At 40.9% G+C, this 21,203-nt stretch overlaps 1 protein-coding gene across 1 annotated transcript in view; it reads left to right on the top strand.

Annotated features, from left to right (window-relative positions):
* chd7.L (chromodomain helicase DNA binding protein 7 L homeolog) overlaps positions 1 to 21,203 on the top strand; it is a gene marked incomplete at its 5' end in the record, with an annotated part of 99,224 nt that overhangs the window by 14,271 nt on the left and 63,750 nt on the right. The window contains 1 exon segment of the mRNA NM_001091800.1: positions 5,413 to 7,204. Coding sequence (NP_001085269.1) covers positions 5,570 to 7,204 — 1,635 coding nt within the window.

Here is a 21,203-nt window from a genome sequence, read left to right on the forward strand (position 1 = left end):
ATTTGAACCTGGGCAGTAACCCATAGCAACCAATCGGTGACTGGCTTTTTGCAGGCAGCTGCAGGTTGAACAATAAAAGCAAACATTTCATTGGTTGCCATGGTCTACTGCCCAAGTGCAGATTTGCACAGTGTTTATAAATAAGCCCCATTGTCTTTATTTTGTGACAGGGCTCTTATTTGTAGTTATCTATGTTTGCTGACTTGTTAGGTGTTCACCTATCTATCTTTATTATATATCTATCTCTATCCTTTTTGCTTGCACCTTCTTTGACTGGGAGGCTTCCTACCCTCCATGACAATAGTGGCTGAGATCATTGATGTCCTTTATCTGCTCTGAAAATCACAGGTGCAGCAGCAGCAACAAACTGATATTGCTCTTGCAAGCCCTCAAGCTGTTGAACTATAACCCTGGCTTCATGTGCTGGGTATTATCGTTTAATAACAGCTGCAGGCCTGCCCCAATTTAGTATCCGTCTAGAGTCTGTGCTGCTCACACGTGTTTAAGATTTTTTTAAAGAGGAGGACACCCACATACCTTGTACTAGAACAATACAGGTTATTGTAGTAGCCTTAGTGCAGGAGGTCAGGAGTATCTTGGTTTTATGATGTATAGTGGAAAGGAGACTCCGATGAACCATGCAATCAGACTAATGCAAAAATACAACCTAATGTACTCTAGGCCCACTTATCAAAGGCTGAATTTCAAATTCATGTGAGTTTTTTTCTTTGTAATAAATTTGAATATACTCTAAATTCGATTGCCAGGCTATTTAAGAAAAAATAGAATATCTAAAACTCGAACTAATATTAACGACTTGAATCGAATTTGGCTAAACTCAAATTTAGTTTTTTTTTCTCTGGAAGTCTATTAACATCTTCAATTGGGTCACTGGACTTCTACATGAACTCAGCATGTTTGTCAAATTCAAATTATTTTTGGGGTATTGGTTTGATAAATCTTGAAATTTAAATCCAGTTTGGATAATTCACAATTCGAATTTGAGATTTTTGGCCCAAAAAAAAACTAGAATTTCCTATTTGACCCTTAATAAATCTGCCCCACAAAAAGGAATTCTGGGAGGCTGCAGAAAAAATGTCTGTTTTCTGGAATCTGCCATAATTGGTGATGTGCCTGTATATTGTGTGGTCTCCTTATGTGAACAAATGCTTCTGTGGGCAGATTTCTGTATGTGCACAATGTGTAGGAAAAGTTAAATGAGGCAGCCGTGTGTGAAGAGCCAATGTGCAGTCCCCTCCAGCTCACTGTGCTCACCTCTGACCTTTTCTATCCTGTGACACTCAGTCTTTGTGCTGCAGCTTATTCATGATGGCTTACTTGCCCCCACCCCATATGCCACCGCCTTCCCAAAAAAGGGAGATAAATTATTTTCAGCTGCAGGTCAGGCCAATGAAAAGTCCTCTGGAGGTGTGGAAGAGGGGGGAAGGGATACCACACATTCTCTGTAAAGGACCAGGCAGGTTAAAATCAAACTTTGTTGGAATACTAAAAATGTGGCTTTGGTTTTATTTATTTAAATGTAAAAATGGCCTGCCTTTGTCAATGGGTTGTTGACACATGACTAGTCTCTTAAATGCTGTGGGGAATTTCTGATGGTTAGTGTCCATCTCTGAGAATCAGAGATAATTGTAGCACTGGAAATTGTAACCACTGACCAGGGACTGTGGTTGTGGGATAGCAGGTATAGTAGCTAGAGATGGTGCCTATAGTAGCAGTGGGGATAATAATATCTGGGAAAGGACTGTGGCTGTGGGATAGCAGGTATAGTAGGGAGAGATGGTGCCTATAGTAACAGTGGGGATAATAATATCTGGGAAAGGGCTGTGGGATAGCAGGTATAGTAGGGAGAGATGGTGCCTATAGTAACAGTGGGATAATAGTCTCTGGGAGGGGGCTGTGGTATAGCAGGTATAGTAGGGAGGCATGGTGCCTATAGTAGCAGTAGGTTAATAGCCTCTGAGAAGTTTAATCAGGAAGATGGTGACTGCAACACTCAGCCTGCTGCCCTTCTGTTGGCCTTTAAACTCTGCTTCTCAAACCTTTTTATACCTGAAGTAGTTGTTGCGACTGCGCAATATTTTCTTCTAGGTCCTTCCTTCACTAAGGTTGGTTCTTTTTCCTTGCTAGTATGTCTTAATAAATAGGGTTTAAATGGTGCATGCTCTTGTACCCAGTTATACAGACGTCTGTGACATCAGCCATTTCTTTATTAGCTGCAATATTTGCTTTTTTTTTTTTTTTTTTTTTAAGTATCCTCCCATTGTAATCAGGTGAGTAAATATCCATAGATTAGATGAAAGGCAAAGGCATAAGTATCAGGGAGGGTGTATTGTTGTTCCACTGATGACTCATTTTGCTTTCTGTACAATTATTCTGGCTTTATAATAATTTATGGGGTTTGTCTTCAGTGCAATTTGGCACTAAAATATTTGCCTCAGTAGTAGTATTTTATTCACCCCCCCCTGTAAGAGGGGAAGTAACAGATGTCCATTCCCAAAACCCACAGCTGTTTTGAATGAGCCTTCTTCCGAGAGCATTCTGCTTGCTGAGGATTCTGGGAATTTTATTTAAAAATACTTCTTTAATTACATGTACTTAACCTGTCTAGCTTTAACGTTCAATAGCATAGTTTTGATTCCCCTTCATCTTAGTGAGGCTCATGGGTTGTAGTTGCTTCTTTTTTTTTTTTTTTTAATGATACTATTCTATGAAGTTTTGTCTGTACAAGCTATTCTAAAAGGCTGCAATGTGGGGAGGAGTAGTTGTGTGGGTGAGTGCCATTACTTTCCTGCATTCCTAACAATGGAAGCAAAGTGTCTATGAATATTTTCCCAGTCACACTGTTATATTTAGATAATGTGTTCCATTACATTGTTACTGTGCGTTGCAAAATGCAGGAAGAGAAAGCACAATGAAAGTGGACGATACCCTTTTATTAAAGACTTAACAAAATGCCCTGGCACTTTCTGGGTTAAAGTTCCAGAATGTTGATCTATAAAGTACTGTGCTCCAGAGGAAAGTTTCCTAGAGAAGTTATGAATTCAGCTACTTGTTCCCAATGCACACCACAGAAGCACTAACCCGCAACCGTTAATGTTTGGAAAGAAAAATAGGATTATGGGTTAGAATCATAGTGACAAATTCCGACCATTGCTGGCATTCCTGAATATGTTTTTTGTATGAATTTTTAAAGCTTAATTTATTCATCATAATTTCGGACTGTAGATTCAGAGGGGAATTTTTTTTTTCCGTTTGATCCGTGAAACCCGACTCTCTTACCCACCGTTTTATGTACTTAAGAGGGGGAGTTTTGGAGAGGTGCCGGTAGTCCAGAAGGTTAATTCGACTTTGCCGGAGAAAAGCTGCTGAATTCAGGAACATTTCTAGCCTACTGGCCTGCATTTTGTACATTAGGGGAAACCCTATAGAGTTAACTCGCTGGCTAGTCACGTCGGAACAGCCTGTACAATCCAGTTTAGATAGGAAGCTGTGACGTTATTAATATTATCCATGGCACGTTAGACTAAGTGGAGAACCCAGTGTGTTAAACTTCCTGTTGTCAAGGCTGATTCCCTGGCCTTTGCAGAAATGAACATACCTCACTCAATACAATAGAATTAAGCTAAACCGTATCCTTTTGCCTTGTGGAAGGAGACTTTAATGTTAATCACCGTGTGCCCTGTATTTATTCTACTTATCAGTTGAGTTTCACAGCTCCACCTGCACTGCTAACTGCACCACCTTGTGTTGACTTACACCCTGATGATGGACTTGTGTGCATCATGTTAGAGAATCCACAACTCTAATCATTATAACCTCTAGAAGAGCCTCTTTTGCAGGCTTAAAGGAGAACTAATCCCTAAAAATTAATATGGCTCAAAATGCCATTTTTTATATTGAACTTATTGCTTCAGCCTAAAGTTTCAGCTTCTCAATAGCAGCAATGATCCAGGACTTAAAACTTGTCACGGGTTCACCATCTTGGAAAGTGTCTGTGACACTCACATGCTCAGTGGGCTCTGAGAAGCTATTGAGGAGCTAAGCTTAGGGGTTGTTGCAAATTATCAAGCAGAAAATGAGGTTTGTCTGTCATATAAGCTGATGCTATAGGGCTGATTATTAAATTCTGATGCTAGCTGCACTGGTTTCTGTGCTGCCATGTAGTAATTATCTGTATTAATTACTAATCAGCCTTATATTGTTTATTATTTATATTCTTTGTGTACTGTATATTGAGTGGGTCCCTAAGCTCAGTAAGTGACAGCAGCACAGAGCATGTGCAGTGAATCTGTAGAAAAGAAAATGGGGAGCTACTGGGGCATCTTTGTAGACTCATATCTTCCCTGCTAAAGGGCTGTGGTTGCTTTGGGCTAGTACAGAAGCCCAAAACATAATATACAACATTCCTAGCTACTTTTTTAGCTAAGCTTTACTTCTCCTTTAACGTACAGGAGAATTATTGGGCAAAATGTCCACTACAAAAGGCAGGAGAACAAAGAAGGTTAATATTTGTGTCAAACAAATTTAGACTGACTTTTAAAGGATGACTTTCCACTGTCTGAGGTTTGGTAAATGGACTAAGATTCTGCTAACCTTAGTGAATTACAGGCGTTGATGCTGCTGCTTGCTCATCTGATTACACTCCTCAGGGGAATAAGGTTAAGGACATGCTGTTGGTAACCAGAGCATTTTCAGGGCTTTAGTTTAGCAGATGGGATGCTTGGCTGTATCCATACATCTGTCTGCCTGCTGTGGCAGCTGATTCTGTTGCTGCATATTGTTCTTTTGTTCTCTACCACCCAATGCAACAGAATACTCTTAGTTTAAAAAGAGTTTTCTTTAAACCGTCCCCCACAACCAGATAGGATATTAAGCAGTATTTCCTGGTATACTTAAGGTGGCCATACACGGATAGATCCGCTCGTTTGGCGATGTCGCCAAACGAGCGGATCTCCCTCCGATATGCCCACCTTGAGGTGGGCAATATCGGGCAGATCCGATCGTGGGCCCTAGGGCCCAACGATCGGATCCTAGCATTCACAAACGGACGGTCGGATCGCGGGACCGCATCAACTAACAGATGCGGCCGCGATCCGACGGGGTTTTTAAACCTATCCGATCGAGATCTGGCCGACTTTCGGCCAGATCTCGATCGGGGAAGCCCGTCGGGGGCCCCCATACACGGGCCAATAAGCTGCCGACACGGTCTGTCGGCAGCTTTTATCGGCCCGTGTATGGCAACCTTTAAACCCGATATCTTCACATGTTTCTGATTCTATTTACCTAATTTTCAGATGGAGGTATATTTTAATCGTTTGACCTTTTCTTTAAGATTTTTAGAGGTCTTCCAATATGCGTATCCTCACTGGTTTTCTCTTATGTCTCCTTCAGGTACAGCTACCAGACTGCCTAACGCTGCATAGTCCAACAGAATTAAGAAAATATGGAATGACATGAAAGCGATTAGCTAAGGATTAAAAGCTTTGAGGACAAAACACCTCAGTGAGGTGAAGCACAATCCAGAGAGAGGCACGCAAAGAATTAAAAAATGGCAGACCCTGGCATGATGAGTTTATTTGGAGAGGATGGGAACCTTTTTAGTGAAGGATTAGAAGGTCTAGGTGAATGTGGTTACCCAGAAAATCCTGTAAATTCCATGGCACAGCAAATGCCTATGGACCAGGGATTTGGTGCAATGCAGTCACCACTCCACCACAGTACAAGCAATCAAAACCAGTCTAAGCTGACACATTTTGATCACTATAACCAATATGAACCACAAAAAATGCACATGATAGACCAGCCGAACAGAATGATGGCAAACACTCCTGGGAATGGTATTGCCTCTCCACATTCACAGTATCACAACACAGCTGTTCCTCAAGTCCCCCATGGAGGGAACCAAATGGGCGTGTACCCTGGAATGCAGAATGGGCCATCTTTTGTGGACAATGGGGCTATGTGGGGACCCAGGGCTGTGCAGGTTCCGGAGCAGATCAGACCACCTTACCAGCAGCAGTCACAACAGCAGCCACCAGCACCTTCGGGACCCCAGGGACAGCCTCACCCTCAGCATGTTCAACAGATGGGAAATTACATGGTGCGAGGAGATTTTTCAATGCAACAACATGGTCCACTACCGTCACAAAGGATGAATCAGTTTTCACAAGGGCAAGATGGTCTTAATCAGGGAAATCCGTTCCTTGGTGCTGCAGGACCAGGTCATTTATCACATGTGCCCCAGCAAAATCCTAACATGGGAGCTTCTCTACGTCATACAGTACAACAATTTCATCATCATCCCCCCACTACTCTCCATGGAGAATCCGTTGCTCACAGTCCTGGATTTTCTCCTAATCCTTCTCAGCAGGGTGCAGTGAGGCCACAGTCCCTTAATTTTAATTCTCGTAACCAGACTGTACCTTCACCCACGTTAAACAACTCAGGGCAGTATTCCCGCTATCCTTATAGTAACCTTAATCAGGGATTAGTTAATAATACAGGGATGAATCAGAACTTAGGCCTTACAAACAACACTCCAATGACTCCCTCTGTACCTAGATACCCAAATGCTGTGGGGTTTCCATCAAATAATAGCCAAGGACTGATGCACCAGCAAACTATTCATCCTAGTGGCTCACTTAACCAAATGAACACACAAACTATGCATCCTTCACAGCCTCAGGGAACATATGCTTCTCCACCTCCCATGTCACCACTGAAAGCAATGAGTAATCCAGCAGGGACCCCTCCACCACAAGTTCGGCCCGGCAGTGCTGGGATACCAATGGATGTTGGAAGTTACCCAAATATGCCCCATCCTCCTCCGACTCACCAGCCCCCTGGCAGCATAGGTATGGGGCAAAGGAATATCGGCCCTAGAAACATTCAGCAGAGTCAGGCCTTCATGGGTATGTCTTCAGCACCAAGGGAGATGGGTGGGCACATGAGACCAAATGGCTGTCCTGGAGTTAGCCATGCAGATCCACAGGCAATACAAGAAAGGATGATGTCTGGTCAGCAGCATCCTGCTCATCAATCTTTTCAGCAGCAAATGGCAAACTGTCAGCCTCATCCAGCTATGCACCATCAGTCTTCACCTCCGTCACATTCTCATCACCAACCATGGACTTCGCTTCACCAGTCGCCTCAGAACACCCCTCAGAAAGTGCCTGTCCATCAGGTAAGTGTTTTGAAACCTCTAAACTGAAAGGAGAATGGTCCCGCAGAGGATTTGCTGCTTTATTTTCTTTATTTTGCTGCGGCTTTCGTACAAGCCAGGCTCGTGAACTTCCTGCTGAGTACAGGTTACTCTGATTTTACTTTCCCTCCTTCCTATTGTACACCAAGCCATATGCAACAACAGGAAGTTGTGTAATGTTGTTTCATGTAAAACAACTGCCGTTATGTTTGCTACTGCAGGTGAAACAAAAATAATTGCAGCCTCTTTCATCAGGTGACAGTGAGGACCGTGACCCTTGATGTTGCTGCATCTTTGTAGCATGGTGCTTAAAAAGAGCCAAACATCCTCTCCACTTTTGTTAGAAATTTTTAGATAATGCATTTCAAATATAATCTTTTTCCCGTTTTATAGCTTCTTTGAATGGGGAAAATACTTGAGATTTCCCCCTTCTCTGACTTCAATGGAAATCGCCGGTAAGCACTGACTTAAAGGAACAGTAACATCAAAAAACAAAAGTATGTTAAAGTAATATATAATGCAGTGGTAAAACTGCTGTTTGTTTCAGAAACACATTACCTGTGCCATATAGACTTTTCCGCCATTGCTACACAGCAGCTTGTTTATATGATCTATATGTAGTGTTTCTGAAGCAAACAGATCTGTTTTACCAGTGCAGGGCAACACTGCATTATATATTTATTACTTTAAAACACTTAAATTATTTGGTATTAGTGTTCCTTTTATAATGAACTTCATAATGGAGAGGTACTAGGGCAGTAACCAGTGTCTGTAAATAAGACCCAATACTGATTTATTCAAACCGTTTTGTGCAGTCCGCAAGTCTCCACCCTCATGTTTTTGTGTTTGGAGTGCCAAGGGCACTTGTTTAAAGATAAAAAAAAAAAAATTACAGGTTTGTTCTTATGCATTTTGCCACTGAGGCAGTTGCCAGTTTTATTTTTAGTCCTGTACACTCAAGTTTTGATGGGAGAAAGCATCAGGAAGTTCCAGAAAGAACAGTGCCTCTGAATTTAAATAAATACATACATATACCTCTTTGAGCAGCAAAATGTATTCATTAAAAACATGTTATGTCTATTAAAGGTCAAGTCAACCCTAAAATAAATTGCCTAATTCTAAGCAATTTTGCAATATACATTCACTACAAATGTTCTATGGTTTTTAGGTTATTTGTAGATGTATTGCTATTGAAAGCCGTGTCTGTCCCTTTCTATTCTCTGCCTTGGTGGCTCAGACTGTTGACACAATGAAAGACAAGCAGCTGATGTATATTGGAAAGTTGCTTTGAATTATGTATTCTTTTATTAGGTACATTTTTATTTTGGGGTGGACTTGCCCTTTAAAGGGGTGGTTCACCTTTAAATTAACGTTTAGTATGTTATAGAATGGCCAAGTCTAGGCAACTTTCCAATTGGTCTTCATTTTTTCTTTTTTATAGTTTTTGAATTATTTCCCTCCTTTTGCTGATTCTTTCCAGCTTTCAAATGGGCGTAACTGACCCCACCTAAAAACAAATGCTCTGTAAAGCTACAAATTTATAGTTATTGCTACTTTTTATTACTCCTATTTTATTCAGGCCTCTCCTATTCATATTCCTGTCTGGTATTCAAATGAATGTATGGTTGCTAGGGTAATTTGGACCCTCGCAACCAGATTGCTGAAATTGCAAACTGGAAAGCTACTGAATAAAAAAGCTAAATAACTCAAAAACCACAAAAAATAAAAAATGAAAACCAACTGCAAATTATCTCAGAATCTCACCCTCTATATCACACTAAAAGGTGTCTACCTGGCTTTGACCCCTGAAACAATGTTGCAAATGCCAACTGATAACCGGATATGTTGTTTCATGTGTTAGAACCTGAGAAGAGAGGGAGAAATGCTACATTCAATTGCAAATAGTTACAATATATAGTAATTTAGAACTATTTGAAATTTTAGTATACTAGACACTGCTTTCGTTTTGCAAAAATAGTTTGTTTGGAGGAGAGGAGGAGATCCCCTTTTAAGAAAAACCTATGTATTTTGCTGTTTGTTGAACTTAACTGGGGAATCTGAACAATTGAAATCATAACTTTCTGGCTGTTGCAAGCATCTGTGAGTGGAAGAAAAGGTAAATTCTTCAGATTACCATATGCATACTGTATTTCTGCTTATCTATAATCCACCACAAAAAATGGATGGAGTTGTTTACACAGAGCTCCACTGATTACAGTAATAGCCAGAATCCATATTGAGCATCAGTTTTCCTTGTGTTGAAAAGCATATATCATATACAGCTCCACAAAAATGTGTAGATTATATTAGCTTTGCCCACAATTTCACTATAATTGACAAAAGCACAAAATGCCAATTGTGCAATGTTTAATCTTGTAAATGAGGGCAAGGGTTTCAATTCTCTGTGGAAGGTTTTAAGTATATTTTGACCTTACTTCTATGATTGTTGGGGGTTAAATTTGCCTTCAATGTGCCAGCTACTGAAACGGCAAGAGCTGAAATGTAAATGAACGTAGAAGTGGTTTGGCTGTGATTTATAAAGGAATATTTATTCTTCTACTGAAAGCTAACTTTTTATATTTTCCTTAGGGAGGGAGCTAAAAATGCCCATAGATTTTACTTCCCCCCCCCCCTAAAACACAAGTTGCCGGTTCATGCAAGTCCTCAGAGTTTTCATTGATGAGGCTGATGTGGGATAGGGTCAGATGGGAGCACACACATTCAACAGATTTCCCCCTGTTAGGTGCCCTCAGGTGGTAGGAAATTGCTATTGGGTATATCCAGACAGACACAAGATGGCTTCTTTGATGGTGTGGGAACCATTTCTATGGATTCCCCAGAACAATGGAATTACTTGTTTTGAAAGAATGGAAATGTGCTCACATTTAGAGGACATAAATTTGTATTTACAGTTTGTGCCAGTGTCCAGGCGCCTGTCTTTCTTTCCAAGGCCGTGGTTATCTTTACAGCCTGGCACAGTTATGTGGTTACTTGAAAGTGACGAGACTGCTTCTGTCTATCACACTTCCTTGCACGGTAATATGGTGCTAGTGTGTGTTGTTGCAATGTTAGTCTTTCGTGGCATATTTTACCCACCCTGTTGTCATAGAACCTCAGGTAGCAGAACTGTGATCATTTTTAGCACTCTTAACATTCTTAGAACAGGTACTATTCAACTTTTGACCCTCTTGCTGTTGCTGAACTACACCCGTTAAGAAATATTTACCATTTTGTGATGCTTTGAGCACCTCTTGTGAGCATTCTTTTTTTTGCCTTTTTAAGCCTGAGAATGATATGGGGTGGCGCAGGTTATGCTTGGTAAGACCTTAGAATTTTGTGATTGGCAATGGAACAACCTGCATGCAATAAAGGTGGCCATACACAGAGAGATACGATTGTTTGGAGATGCCAAACGAGCGGATCTCTCTCCAATATGCCCACCTGAAGGTGGGCGATATTGGACTGATCCCATTGTGGGCCCAATGATCGGATCATAATGCATGGCGGGACCGTATCAACGAACAGATGCGCTCAGCGATCCAACAGGATTTTCAGTCTGCCCGATAGACATCAGGCCAACATTCGGCCAGATATCGATTGGTGAAGCCCGTCGGAGGGCCGATTTGGTCTGTCTGCGCTATTATCGGCCGTGTATGACCACCTTTAGAATCATGGTTGACAGGATGCCCCATGATCAGTCTGTCTGTGCTATACACATCACATTGAGCCTAATTGGAATGTCATAGTGCTTACCCATCACTATACCATTATACCATTACTTTTTGTTTTCTCTATGATCTGCCTAATGAAAACATTAAAATATTCAATTTGGACCTGGCGCGGTTAACGTGTCTCTGCCACTGACATGTGGTTTTTGACCTGAAATGTGCAAATGTATTTCCATTCATCTCAGTTACAGGTAGGGTTGCCACCTGACCGGTATTTTATCGGCCTGGCCATTAAAAATGATGGCTGATCCCAATGTTAATAGGGAAAAAAGATAAATATATAGGTAGGCCGGTATTTTTTTCCAGAAAAGGTGGCAACTCTAGTTACAGGCTGCACAGAGGGGTAACAAGTGTGTATATTTTTTTCCCGGCCATCAGGGAAACATTACGTTTGCCATTGTTGCCTGCATTATTATTCATACCTAAGGGCAGTGGCAGACAGGGAGATTTGTCACCATTTCTCCTGAAAATGCCTCTCCATTGCCAATAATTGAAATTGCTGGCGGTATGACCAACATATCGCTAAATCGCCTGAAGTTGCCTCTGCAGTAAACTTTGAGAGACTTAGCAATATGTTGGTCATACCGCCAGCGATTTCAATTATTGGCAATGCAGAGGCATTTGTCGCCTGCAAATTTTTTTTTTTTTTTTTTTTTTTTTTTTTTTTGAGCGACATCTCCCACTCCGCTGCTGCCCTAAGCAGCATCTATCTGGACATATGCTCCTTACCTGCTGCTGAGGGCTTCTATTGTGTTTATAATCCCATTTCAAGAAGTCTGGAGAAGGTGTGGCCTGATGGTCATGGCAGAACATAATTTCTTGGACTAAACAGGGAAATATTTACCAGTGTACAACCCACTCCCTTCCTTTTGTTGTGACTGTCTTGTTAGCAGGAGTCCATTATGTAGTGGTTATCTGTGCACTGGTAGTCTTATCAAATATGCAAGGACCCAACATGGAGTAGCTTTAGGGCTAGTCCACACGAGGAGATTCAGGGAGATTTTGTCGCCTGGCGACTAATCGCTTCGTCTTTTGAGCAACTATCTCCCTGAACTACCTCAGCGTTTTGCCCCATAGGCTACAATGAAAAGTCGCCTGCGCTAATGCACAGGCAGCGATTCGTTTTCAATAGTTGCCCAAAGTTGCCTCAGTGAGGCAATTTCAGGCAACTATTGAAAACGCATCGCCGTGTGTGCATTAGCGCAGGCGACTTTTCATTGTAGCTTATGGGGAAAAACGCTGAGGCAGTTCAGGGAGTTAGTTGCTCAAAAGACGAGGCGATTAGTAGCCAGGCGACAAAATCTCCCTGAATCTCCTCGTGTGGCCTTACCCTTAGTTTCCCTGTCTGTTTAGCTCAAAGATAACAAAAACATAGATTAAAACAATAGTCAAAGTATGTTCAGCTCAAGCCCTATTCATTGACCTCATGTTAAACTTTAATAACAGGTATATCAAATAGCAGGTAAAAGCTCTCTGGATTTTCTTATAGAGTGTAATAATATAACTCCATGTACTAAAATGCATTTGTGCTGGATAATATGAGGACATTGTGGCACTGTGAGATGTCACCTAGTACAGCTGCACCGAGTACAGCTTCTGAAATGGAGCATCGGCTCGTCCGAAGGGTTCCTCTCCATAGAGGTTTTTGGTTTCTTTGGTATCGCACATGATTTATGTGATTACTATGTATGCTAGCAAAGCGGGTAGTCATTCTGGGGGCCTCAAGAAGATTGTATTAGAAGAGCCCATTAGCTTCTAGTTATGTCACCAGTAAAGAGAAAAAATAGCCTTTTTCTATGGAATAGACTTGCCAACAGTATTTGCTCTAGTCTGTGTCCCACTCGCTTTCTATCAAGTATAAGCAAAAATGGCTGACCTCATTTCAATGTACAGATTCCTATAACCCATAACTTCGTACTATTTTAAGGAATAGCAAAGCACCTTGTATGGGCAGCTGTTGATATGTGGAACATGGGTAGAGCAGAAGCTTATCACTAACAGATTTGCAGTCATGTGGAATAAAAAAGAAAAAAGGTAGAACATCTTTGTGGAATCCACCCATATGTGACCTCGCTCTTTCCTCCCATCCTGTAAATGATTTGCAGGCACCTTCTTTGTTATGCTTAGTAACGTCAGCGATCTAGTGACCCATGGTTAGGACACCTCTCTGCATTCTGACAAACCAGAATAGACCTCATGCTGATCCCCTCCCTCTTACCCTTTTATTAAATTGCTGACTAGACCCTTTACTAACAACACATAAAATTGTGCTTAAAATTAGCAGTTAACTTCAGACTCCTCTCTCCTCTGCAGTATCCTAAGGATGCAGTACTTTCTCTGACTCCCCCATCTCATTTTTTCTTAAAACCAAGGCACATTGGCTGGAAAAGTAGCTTTGTGCCCTTGAGCTGTAAGCCCTCTCCGGATGAGTCTTCCATCTCAGGTACTATCAGTTGACTGAGTGAGAGTAATTGGTGCCATTCATTATCTCTTCTCCAGGGCGGTTAAAGCCAGTTCTCTCTGTATTAACATAACAATGAGAGTCAACAAGCCCATTCTCATTTGGTGGGTGCAGGAGCCACCTGACCTGCTACTGGAGGTTAATGTATGGGGAATTCATCCTTTTAGGAGCACACTGGGGGAGCTGATTCCCCCCCTCCCCCCGTGTGTATATGTGTGTACACACACCACACACGCCACACACACACCACACACACACCCACCACACACCCACCACACACCCACCACACACCCACACCACACACACACACACGGGATCCGGAAACCCATTATCCAGAAAGCTCCAAATTATGGAATGGCTGTATCCCATACCTTGTACTTGATCCAAGCTAAGATATAATAATATAAAATCTATCTATCTATCTATCTCTATATCTATCTCTATATCTATGTCTATATCTATCTCTATATCTATCTATATATCTATCTCTATATCTATCTATCTATCTATCTATCTATCTATCTATCTATCTATCTATCTATCTATCTATCTATCTATCTATCTATCTATCTATCTATCTATCTATCTATCTATCTATCTATCTATCTATCTATCTATCTATCTATCTATCTCTCTAAAGCTAAGCTAAACTGTCGCCAAAGTGACTTTACATACATTTGCTAATTATTGTTTGAAATTACAAGTTTCCACAGAGTACGTCGTCTCAAATAAGAGAGTGCTGTTGCTGTCCTTTAGGTTTGCTTGCCAACCAGTAAATTGCTGCCTGGTCAAATAAAAATGTTTGTAGCCAATGTTAATTTGGAAAGATGTTAAAACTTAGGAAGGTGGCAGCCTTAAGGGCTATTCCACACGGGGAGATAGCCACGCCTTTGCGGTCGCGGCGACAAAGCGCCGCGCCAGTCGCCGCGACCGGCGCAGGCGACAGTTTTGTATGGGCGCCTATGTAAAAACGCCTGTGCTAACCACACGAGGCGATGCGCTTTTCAACAGTCGCCTGAAAATGCCTCGCCAGGCTTTTTCAGGCGACTGTTGAAAAGCGCATCGCCTCGTGTGGTTAGCACAGGCGTTTTTACATAGGCGCCCATACAAAACTGTCGCCTGCGCCGGTCGCGGCGCTTTGTCGCCGCGACCGCAAACGCGTGGCTATCTCCCCGTGTGGACTAGCCCTAAGACTGCAGGTGCTTCTGTTCCATATGTAACATTTATGGTGCATGCAATTTAACTCCATTATAGCAGTGCTTTATTTTTGTTCCAAGCCTTGAGGACACTTCCGGTATTTCTCAAAGCTTTTAAACGACAAATCCCAGCACCCCACTGCTGCTGCAGGCTATTGTCTCTGAGGTTTTAAGTTGTAGATTCACAAAGTAGAAGTTGTCTCAGAAGGCTGGGATTTTCAGGCTCTCCCATGGAGAAAGAACTACAGACACTGATTCACTTCACCATGATATCATCAGTTCTGACAAAGGAGTGGAACAGAGCTGCATATTCCCAAAATAGAAAGAGAATCTTGGATCCCGTCAGAGGAACCAGCCATTAACTTCCTTGCTGTCCACATATTCTGGGGTGCAGAACTTTATTACCCAGTTTATACCCTATTTAAACACACCTGCATCATAAAAAAAGAGCATTTTGTCTCTTGCATTATTTGGTATGGCTGAATGACCAGAGTGCCTCTTCATTTGGAATCGGAGAATTTTTCAGTGCACAGCCAAGAGCATAATGAGAAAATAATTGCAAGCTCATAAACCTTTTATAGAATTAAATTATCTCTTCCTTCTGCAATGTTAGGGTATTTATTTTTAAAATAGAAACAGTTTGACTTTAAATTGGGGAAGGCCAAGCGCTGGAGCTTATTTAGTGGTTTCTGAGTAAGTGATTGTTTGGGAAAATTGTAATTATGAAACCGAATAAAACACTGATTTAGAGATGAGCAGGGTCACATAATTTTCCACAAGCTGCAAGAGACAGAAGGGGTTGGAAGGATACAGAACTAATTAACGTCATGCAGTGTAGTGTCCATTTTCTTGGCAAATAAAAATTCCACTTCCTTTGCAATCCGACAATGTAGAGTGCAGATGATTAACCGCACGTGCTGGAAGGTTGTGTGTGTATATACAGATGTATCAAGTATCTATGTGCCCTTGATTGTATTTTAATAATATTCTGTAAATTAGAAAGATCCATTATCCGGAAAACCCCAGGTCCCAAGCGTTCTGGATAATGGATCCCATAGCTTTACTACATTCGGTATCACCTTTACTACATTCGGTATCACCTTTACTACATTCGGTATCACCTTTACTACATTCGGTATCACCTTTACTACATTCAGTCTCCGGTCTGCAGAGGGAAATGCATCTGGCCCAAGTCAAGGTAGTTCCGATGCAGTTTAAGGAGGGCTTTCAAATATAAACATGAATAGAATTTTACTTCTTCAAAAGGACCTGCACACGTGTCTGTATACTTTTAATCTCTTAACAGCTGCACTTAGGCCATCATCTTGGCGTGTGATGGCCTTGTCTTGTCTTGTTGGATACCAATGTCTTCATATAGTATATTCTTTGCAACAGACATGTATAACATTGTGTTGGCTTCTGTGTCCCAAGATGACTTTTCTTTTTATCTGTGACCCAGAAATGGCTCTCACAGAATGTATGTGTAACCACACACAACTTGAATAATTTACCACAAGCCGTGTCTTCCCGTGGTTGCAAAATGGTTAATATAGTATGGCATGTCATACTAGGACTTTTAATCTGCAGTGGTCATTGAATTGTATTTATACAGACAGTCCTCGAGTTACATACACCTGACTTACATACAACTCAACAGATGGGGGCTATTACAGTAATGTACTATGGTTTGCTTGGCCTTTATTAGCATTTAGCTTTAATAAACCACCAACCCCAATCCCCTCTGGTGTGTGTTGCCTACTGCAGAACACAGAAAGGTAAAAATAAATACTATGTAAAGACGGACATCTGTCTAATGGTGGCTATAGACCTAAAGATCCGCTCATTTGGCGATGTCTCCAGATGAGCAGATCTTTCTCAGATATGCCCACATTGAAGTGGGCGATCTCGCGCTGATCCGATCGTGGGCTCTAGGGCCCAACGATCGCATCATAATGGATCCGATATGGGCAGTCGGATCGCTGGACCACATAGACGCATATATGCGGCCGCAATCAGACGGGATTTTTTAACCTGCCTGATTGAGAGATTTTGGTCGGGGAAGCCCATCAGATGGCCCCACACATGAGCCAATAAGCTGCTGACTTGGTCTGGCTTTTATCGGCCCGTATATGGGGGCCTCAAGTTGCATTTAATAAGTAAATGTATATGTTTCAACTTGCATACAAATTCAACGTAAGAACAAAATAGGACTGCCTGTCCTATTTGGAATAATCTATATATCGTATATATGCCTTTTTAGGCACCTCTTTGCTGTATAAAAATGTAGTGCATTATATTGTGCTATACAGTTATGAGATCAGTTATCCGGAAACCTGTTTTTCAGAAAGCTCTGAAGTATGGAAAGGCTGTCTCCGATAGACACCAGCTAATTCATATTTGTAAAAATGATTTCCTTTTTCTCTTTAATAATAAAGCAGTATTTTGCACTTGATTCAAACCAATATATAATTAATCCTTATTGGAAGCAAAACCAGTCATGTTTACATGATTTTTCTGATAGACTTAAGAAATGAAGATCCAAATTACAGATATCCAGATAACCCTAGCTCCCGAGCATTCTGGATAACAGGTATTATGATTAGAATCTGCCTTGTGTAGTAACGCAGAGCAACCACATCCAATCAGCCTTCAGCTTTAATCTGACTTAAAAAAAAAGCTAATTCATTGGATACTGTGTTTTCCTGCTTTACGATTTAATTATGTATCTTTATCAGCATGTTTATGTTGACTTCTATTGCTACTGAATTTCAGTATTGCTTATTTTGTGAATGTACCCATCCATGTGTGTTTATTGCATTTGGGGAAATTTTTTGTTTTGTTTTATTTTTTTTACCATTTTTTTCCCCCCACATTCAGAATTGCAGTCTGCTCCTGCGGGTACAGGCTCTTGGGGCACGAGGATATAAACGTAATACTTTACCTTAAGTTAGAACACACAAATCCATGTTGTAAACAAAATATAAAATGTGCCTGTGGTTAACTATAATTGTAATGGCTATAATACAGAAATGCTGCTTAAATATTAGGGGAAAGAAAAGCTTAACATGGGGGAAACGGGTTAAGCATCCTAGATTTTTAACTTGACCTTCCTGCAGCCCTCCAGCTGTAATGAATTTACCCCCTGATATGAGCTGAGAATCTTGTTCATTGAGAGTCTCGGGGGGGGGGGGGGCACAGACGTGACACCTTCGCAGTGATTGCCGTTGTGGCTTCCCTATACAATTTTTTTTTTTTTTACTTGAGCACATAGAGGAAACCACTCCCTTGCTGTAGTTCACAATCACATATTCGAGCAAGCAATTTAATATAAACATCCTTTGTGCAATCTCCCTACCCCCCTTTCTTAATAGACCAAAAAGTGCACGAATAACAATTGCATCATAGAGAGAGATGATTAAGTAAACAGGTATGTGTTATTTGCTTCAGCATGTATTTGATCTATTTCTGCTGTTCAGGACATATCGGGGAAGAGCCGATTAAAGCACATGGCGTCACTGTGTGGAATCCAGTAATTAGTCGGACTGTTTTGGTTTATTGCAGAGAGGTACACGGGGAAGGACTACTTGCCAGTTGTGGATTGGTAATGCTCCCAGAATACGGCAAAACCAGACAGATGTAGTTCCAGCACTTGGTAGCGAGTAGGTTCTAAATCCTGGTGCTAGAGTTCAATAGAGCTCAGCACAGCGTGACAACTGTGTGCAAGGGCCATGTAAATAATGTAAGTGCTTCCCGTGTTTTGGGCGTGTTCGTATACACATGCAGCAATGTACACAGTATTTGTTCATGTAGTGTCCTTGCTCCATGCAGCCTTCCAGTCGGTTCACCATGTGTTGACTTTCCATAGGCCGCCACCAGTAGTTAAACAGAATAACCCAGCTCTTCCAGAGGCTATAGTATTAAAGGGCTTGCTCACCTTTTGAGTTAACTTTTACTATAATGGAATATGGATAGAAGAGGGACTGAATAGAAAGAGGAGTAATTTAAAAGTAACAATACGTTTGTAGCCTTACAGAAAATTCGTTTTTTTTCTTAGATGGAGTCAGTGACCCACATTTGACAACTGGAAAAGTTGCTTAGATTTGGCCATTCTGTAGGCTATTTAAAGCTAACTTGCTTAAAGGACCAATAACATCTTTTTATTTTAAATTTGTTAGTATAGAACGAAAAAAAAAAACAAAGACAAATGAAACTCTTAAATTACTAAGTCTTTATTAAGAAATATCTTACCGAAACTCCGCTTGTGCTCCTCTTCAGAAAAAGTAATCCATCGTCCAGCACTCGATTTCTCATCCCTTATAGGAGATAGCCAGGGAGGAAAAATAGATTGCCGCATGATGGATCATCGCCCTATTGTTGTCATTTCTGAAGAGAAGCACAAGTGGAGTTTCGGTAAGTTATTTTTTAATAAAGACTTAGCGATATAAAAGTTTAATTCTAGTCTTTTTGGGGGTTTTTTTTCGTTCTATACTACTATCAATTTAAAACAAAAAAAAATAATGGTTACTGGTCCTTTAAAGGTGAACCACCCCTTTAAGATGGAGGAATTTATGAGCCAATGTATTTGGAAAGGAGCTTTTAAAATAAGACACAAGGTTTCTATCAGGCTGATTAAAGTTTGATTGCAGAGCCACGGCATCTGACTTTAGTAGTGTCGCTTTTATATACTCCTCAGCAGTGACAAATAGGTGTAGTGCTAATTTACTATATAAAAGGCCTGCCAGTTTTATATGGAAAAAAAATGTTGCATCTATAAGTTTCTGTGTAAAGCCCCTTCCCACCATTCTGGTCAATTCTAGGCCCTTTTTGTTTCTTTTATGCACAACCAATATGATTAATTAAAGAGGTCTCATTAGTTTATTTTAAATTAGGCTTAGCTCTAGGTGGAACGTTTTTCCTCTTTAGATGAGCTTTTAAAAAAAATGCAGCGATGCGAAATAGTCATTTATCATGTCCGCTCCTTAATCCAATAAATTAATTTTAAATGTAAATGTAGTTGGTAAATTGTTGTGCCACACTGGCTTTAACCTCACCGTGACTAGTAGTGCTGCATACCGTCATTTATATTTCTTGTGTTGTGAGAAGGGCTTGATTGTATGGAAAGGGTTAGTAAGTGGCATTGCAGCCTTCTCGATAATTGTGCCCATGCTGATGAACAGTTGGTGGGAGAAAGAATAATTGAATCTACACAGATATAGCACGGCAAAATTATATTCCGCATCTGCTGAAGTTAGCAGAAAGTGTGTGTTTGTGTCCCATCCCTCCCTCCCACCCACCCACCCACCTTTTTCTATTGAGAGGGAAAATACTCCGTCATGAGTGGGAATGGAGGGGGGAGTTCCATGTTCCCATCCCACTTCACGAATGCTTGGAGTTGTAATTCAGCTGGGAGTTTGCAAGTCAGCCATCCTTGTGCGGCTGCTAAAAGGCGGTGATTGCAAGTCACCATCAGGGCACCATTAAATCAGATGCTGATTTGTATCCTTCCCCTGCAGCTGGCTGACTATATATAGCAAAGAGAACCACCAAGATCTTTTTTTGTTGATGAGGCACTAAAATATTAATGGTTTGTGCTCTGACCTTGGGAAAGTGATTTTCCTCAAGGATAAAGCTCCTAGGAATTACTATCTCACAGACTGCATGTACCTTTAAAACAAGTTTGCAGATGGTCAGGCTTCTTTCTACTTGATCTAGTCAGTGGGATATCTGCCTTAAAACCTGGTGCTGTTATCAGGCCAGTATCAAATAGGACATACAGCTAATTTTTTATTTAGGTATTCCTGACCCTACTTACAGTTATGGCTTTGCCCAAGAAGTCACTGTCTCACTGCAGGCTAGCCACCAGCTCCTTATACAGGTGTGGAATCCATTATACGGACACCTGCTATCCAGAAAGCTCTGAATTACAGGGAGACCATCTCCCAAAGACTATCGAAATAATTAAAATTTTAAAACCGGTTTCCTTTTCTCTGTAATAATAAAACTGTACCTTGTACATTATCACAACTAAGATATAATGAATCCTTATTGGAAGCAAAACCAGACTATTGGGTTTACTATTTAAATGATTGTTTAGTAGAAAGTTAAGTTGTTTTCAGATTGTTCTCCAGAAATTGACTTTTTTTCAATTGCTTTTCATTTTTTATTTTCTACCATTTTTCCAAAATCTAAGTTGAATGTTCCTGTCTCTGGTGTTTGAGTCTGGCAGCTCAGTAATTCAGGTGCAGATTCGTAACTGTTACAATTTTTCCATATTTAGTTGATACATTTCTCAGCAGCATCTCTGGAGTATTAGCAACAATTGTATCAATTCTAACAACTGCCTTTAATAAAATTCAGGAATTCTACGCAGCATGGACAAAGATTAGAACTGTATCAACTAATGTATCAATTTAGAGCAGTTTAGAGAGTCGGCGACCCCCCCTTCCCAGAGCAGCTTTAGAAAGCTGAAAATTTAGACTTCAGTTTCAATATTAGAAAAAGTCACACATAGAAAATAGAGCGTAATTGGAAAAAGTCTTTATTTCTGAAACCAACTGAACTGATAAAAGTGTTGTAAGGTGAACAACCCATTTAAG

Source organism: Xenopus laevis, chromosome 6L (assembly GCF_017654675.1).
Source record: "Xenopus laevis strain J_2021 chromosome 6L, Xenopus_laevis_v10.1, whole genome shotgun sequence".
Lineage (NCBI taxonomy): Eukaryota > Metazoa > Chordata > Amphibia > Anura > Pipidae > Xenopus > Xenopus laevis.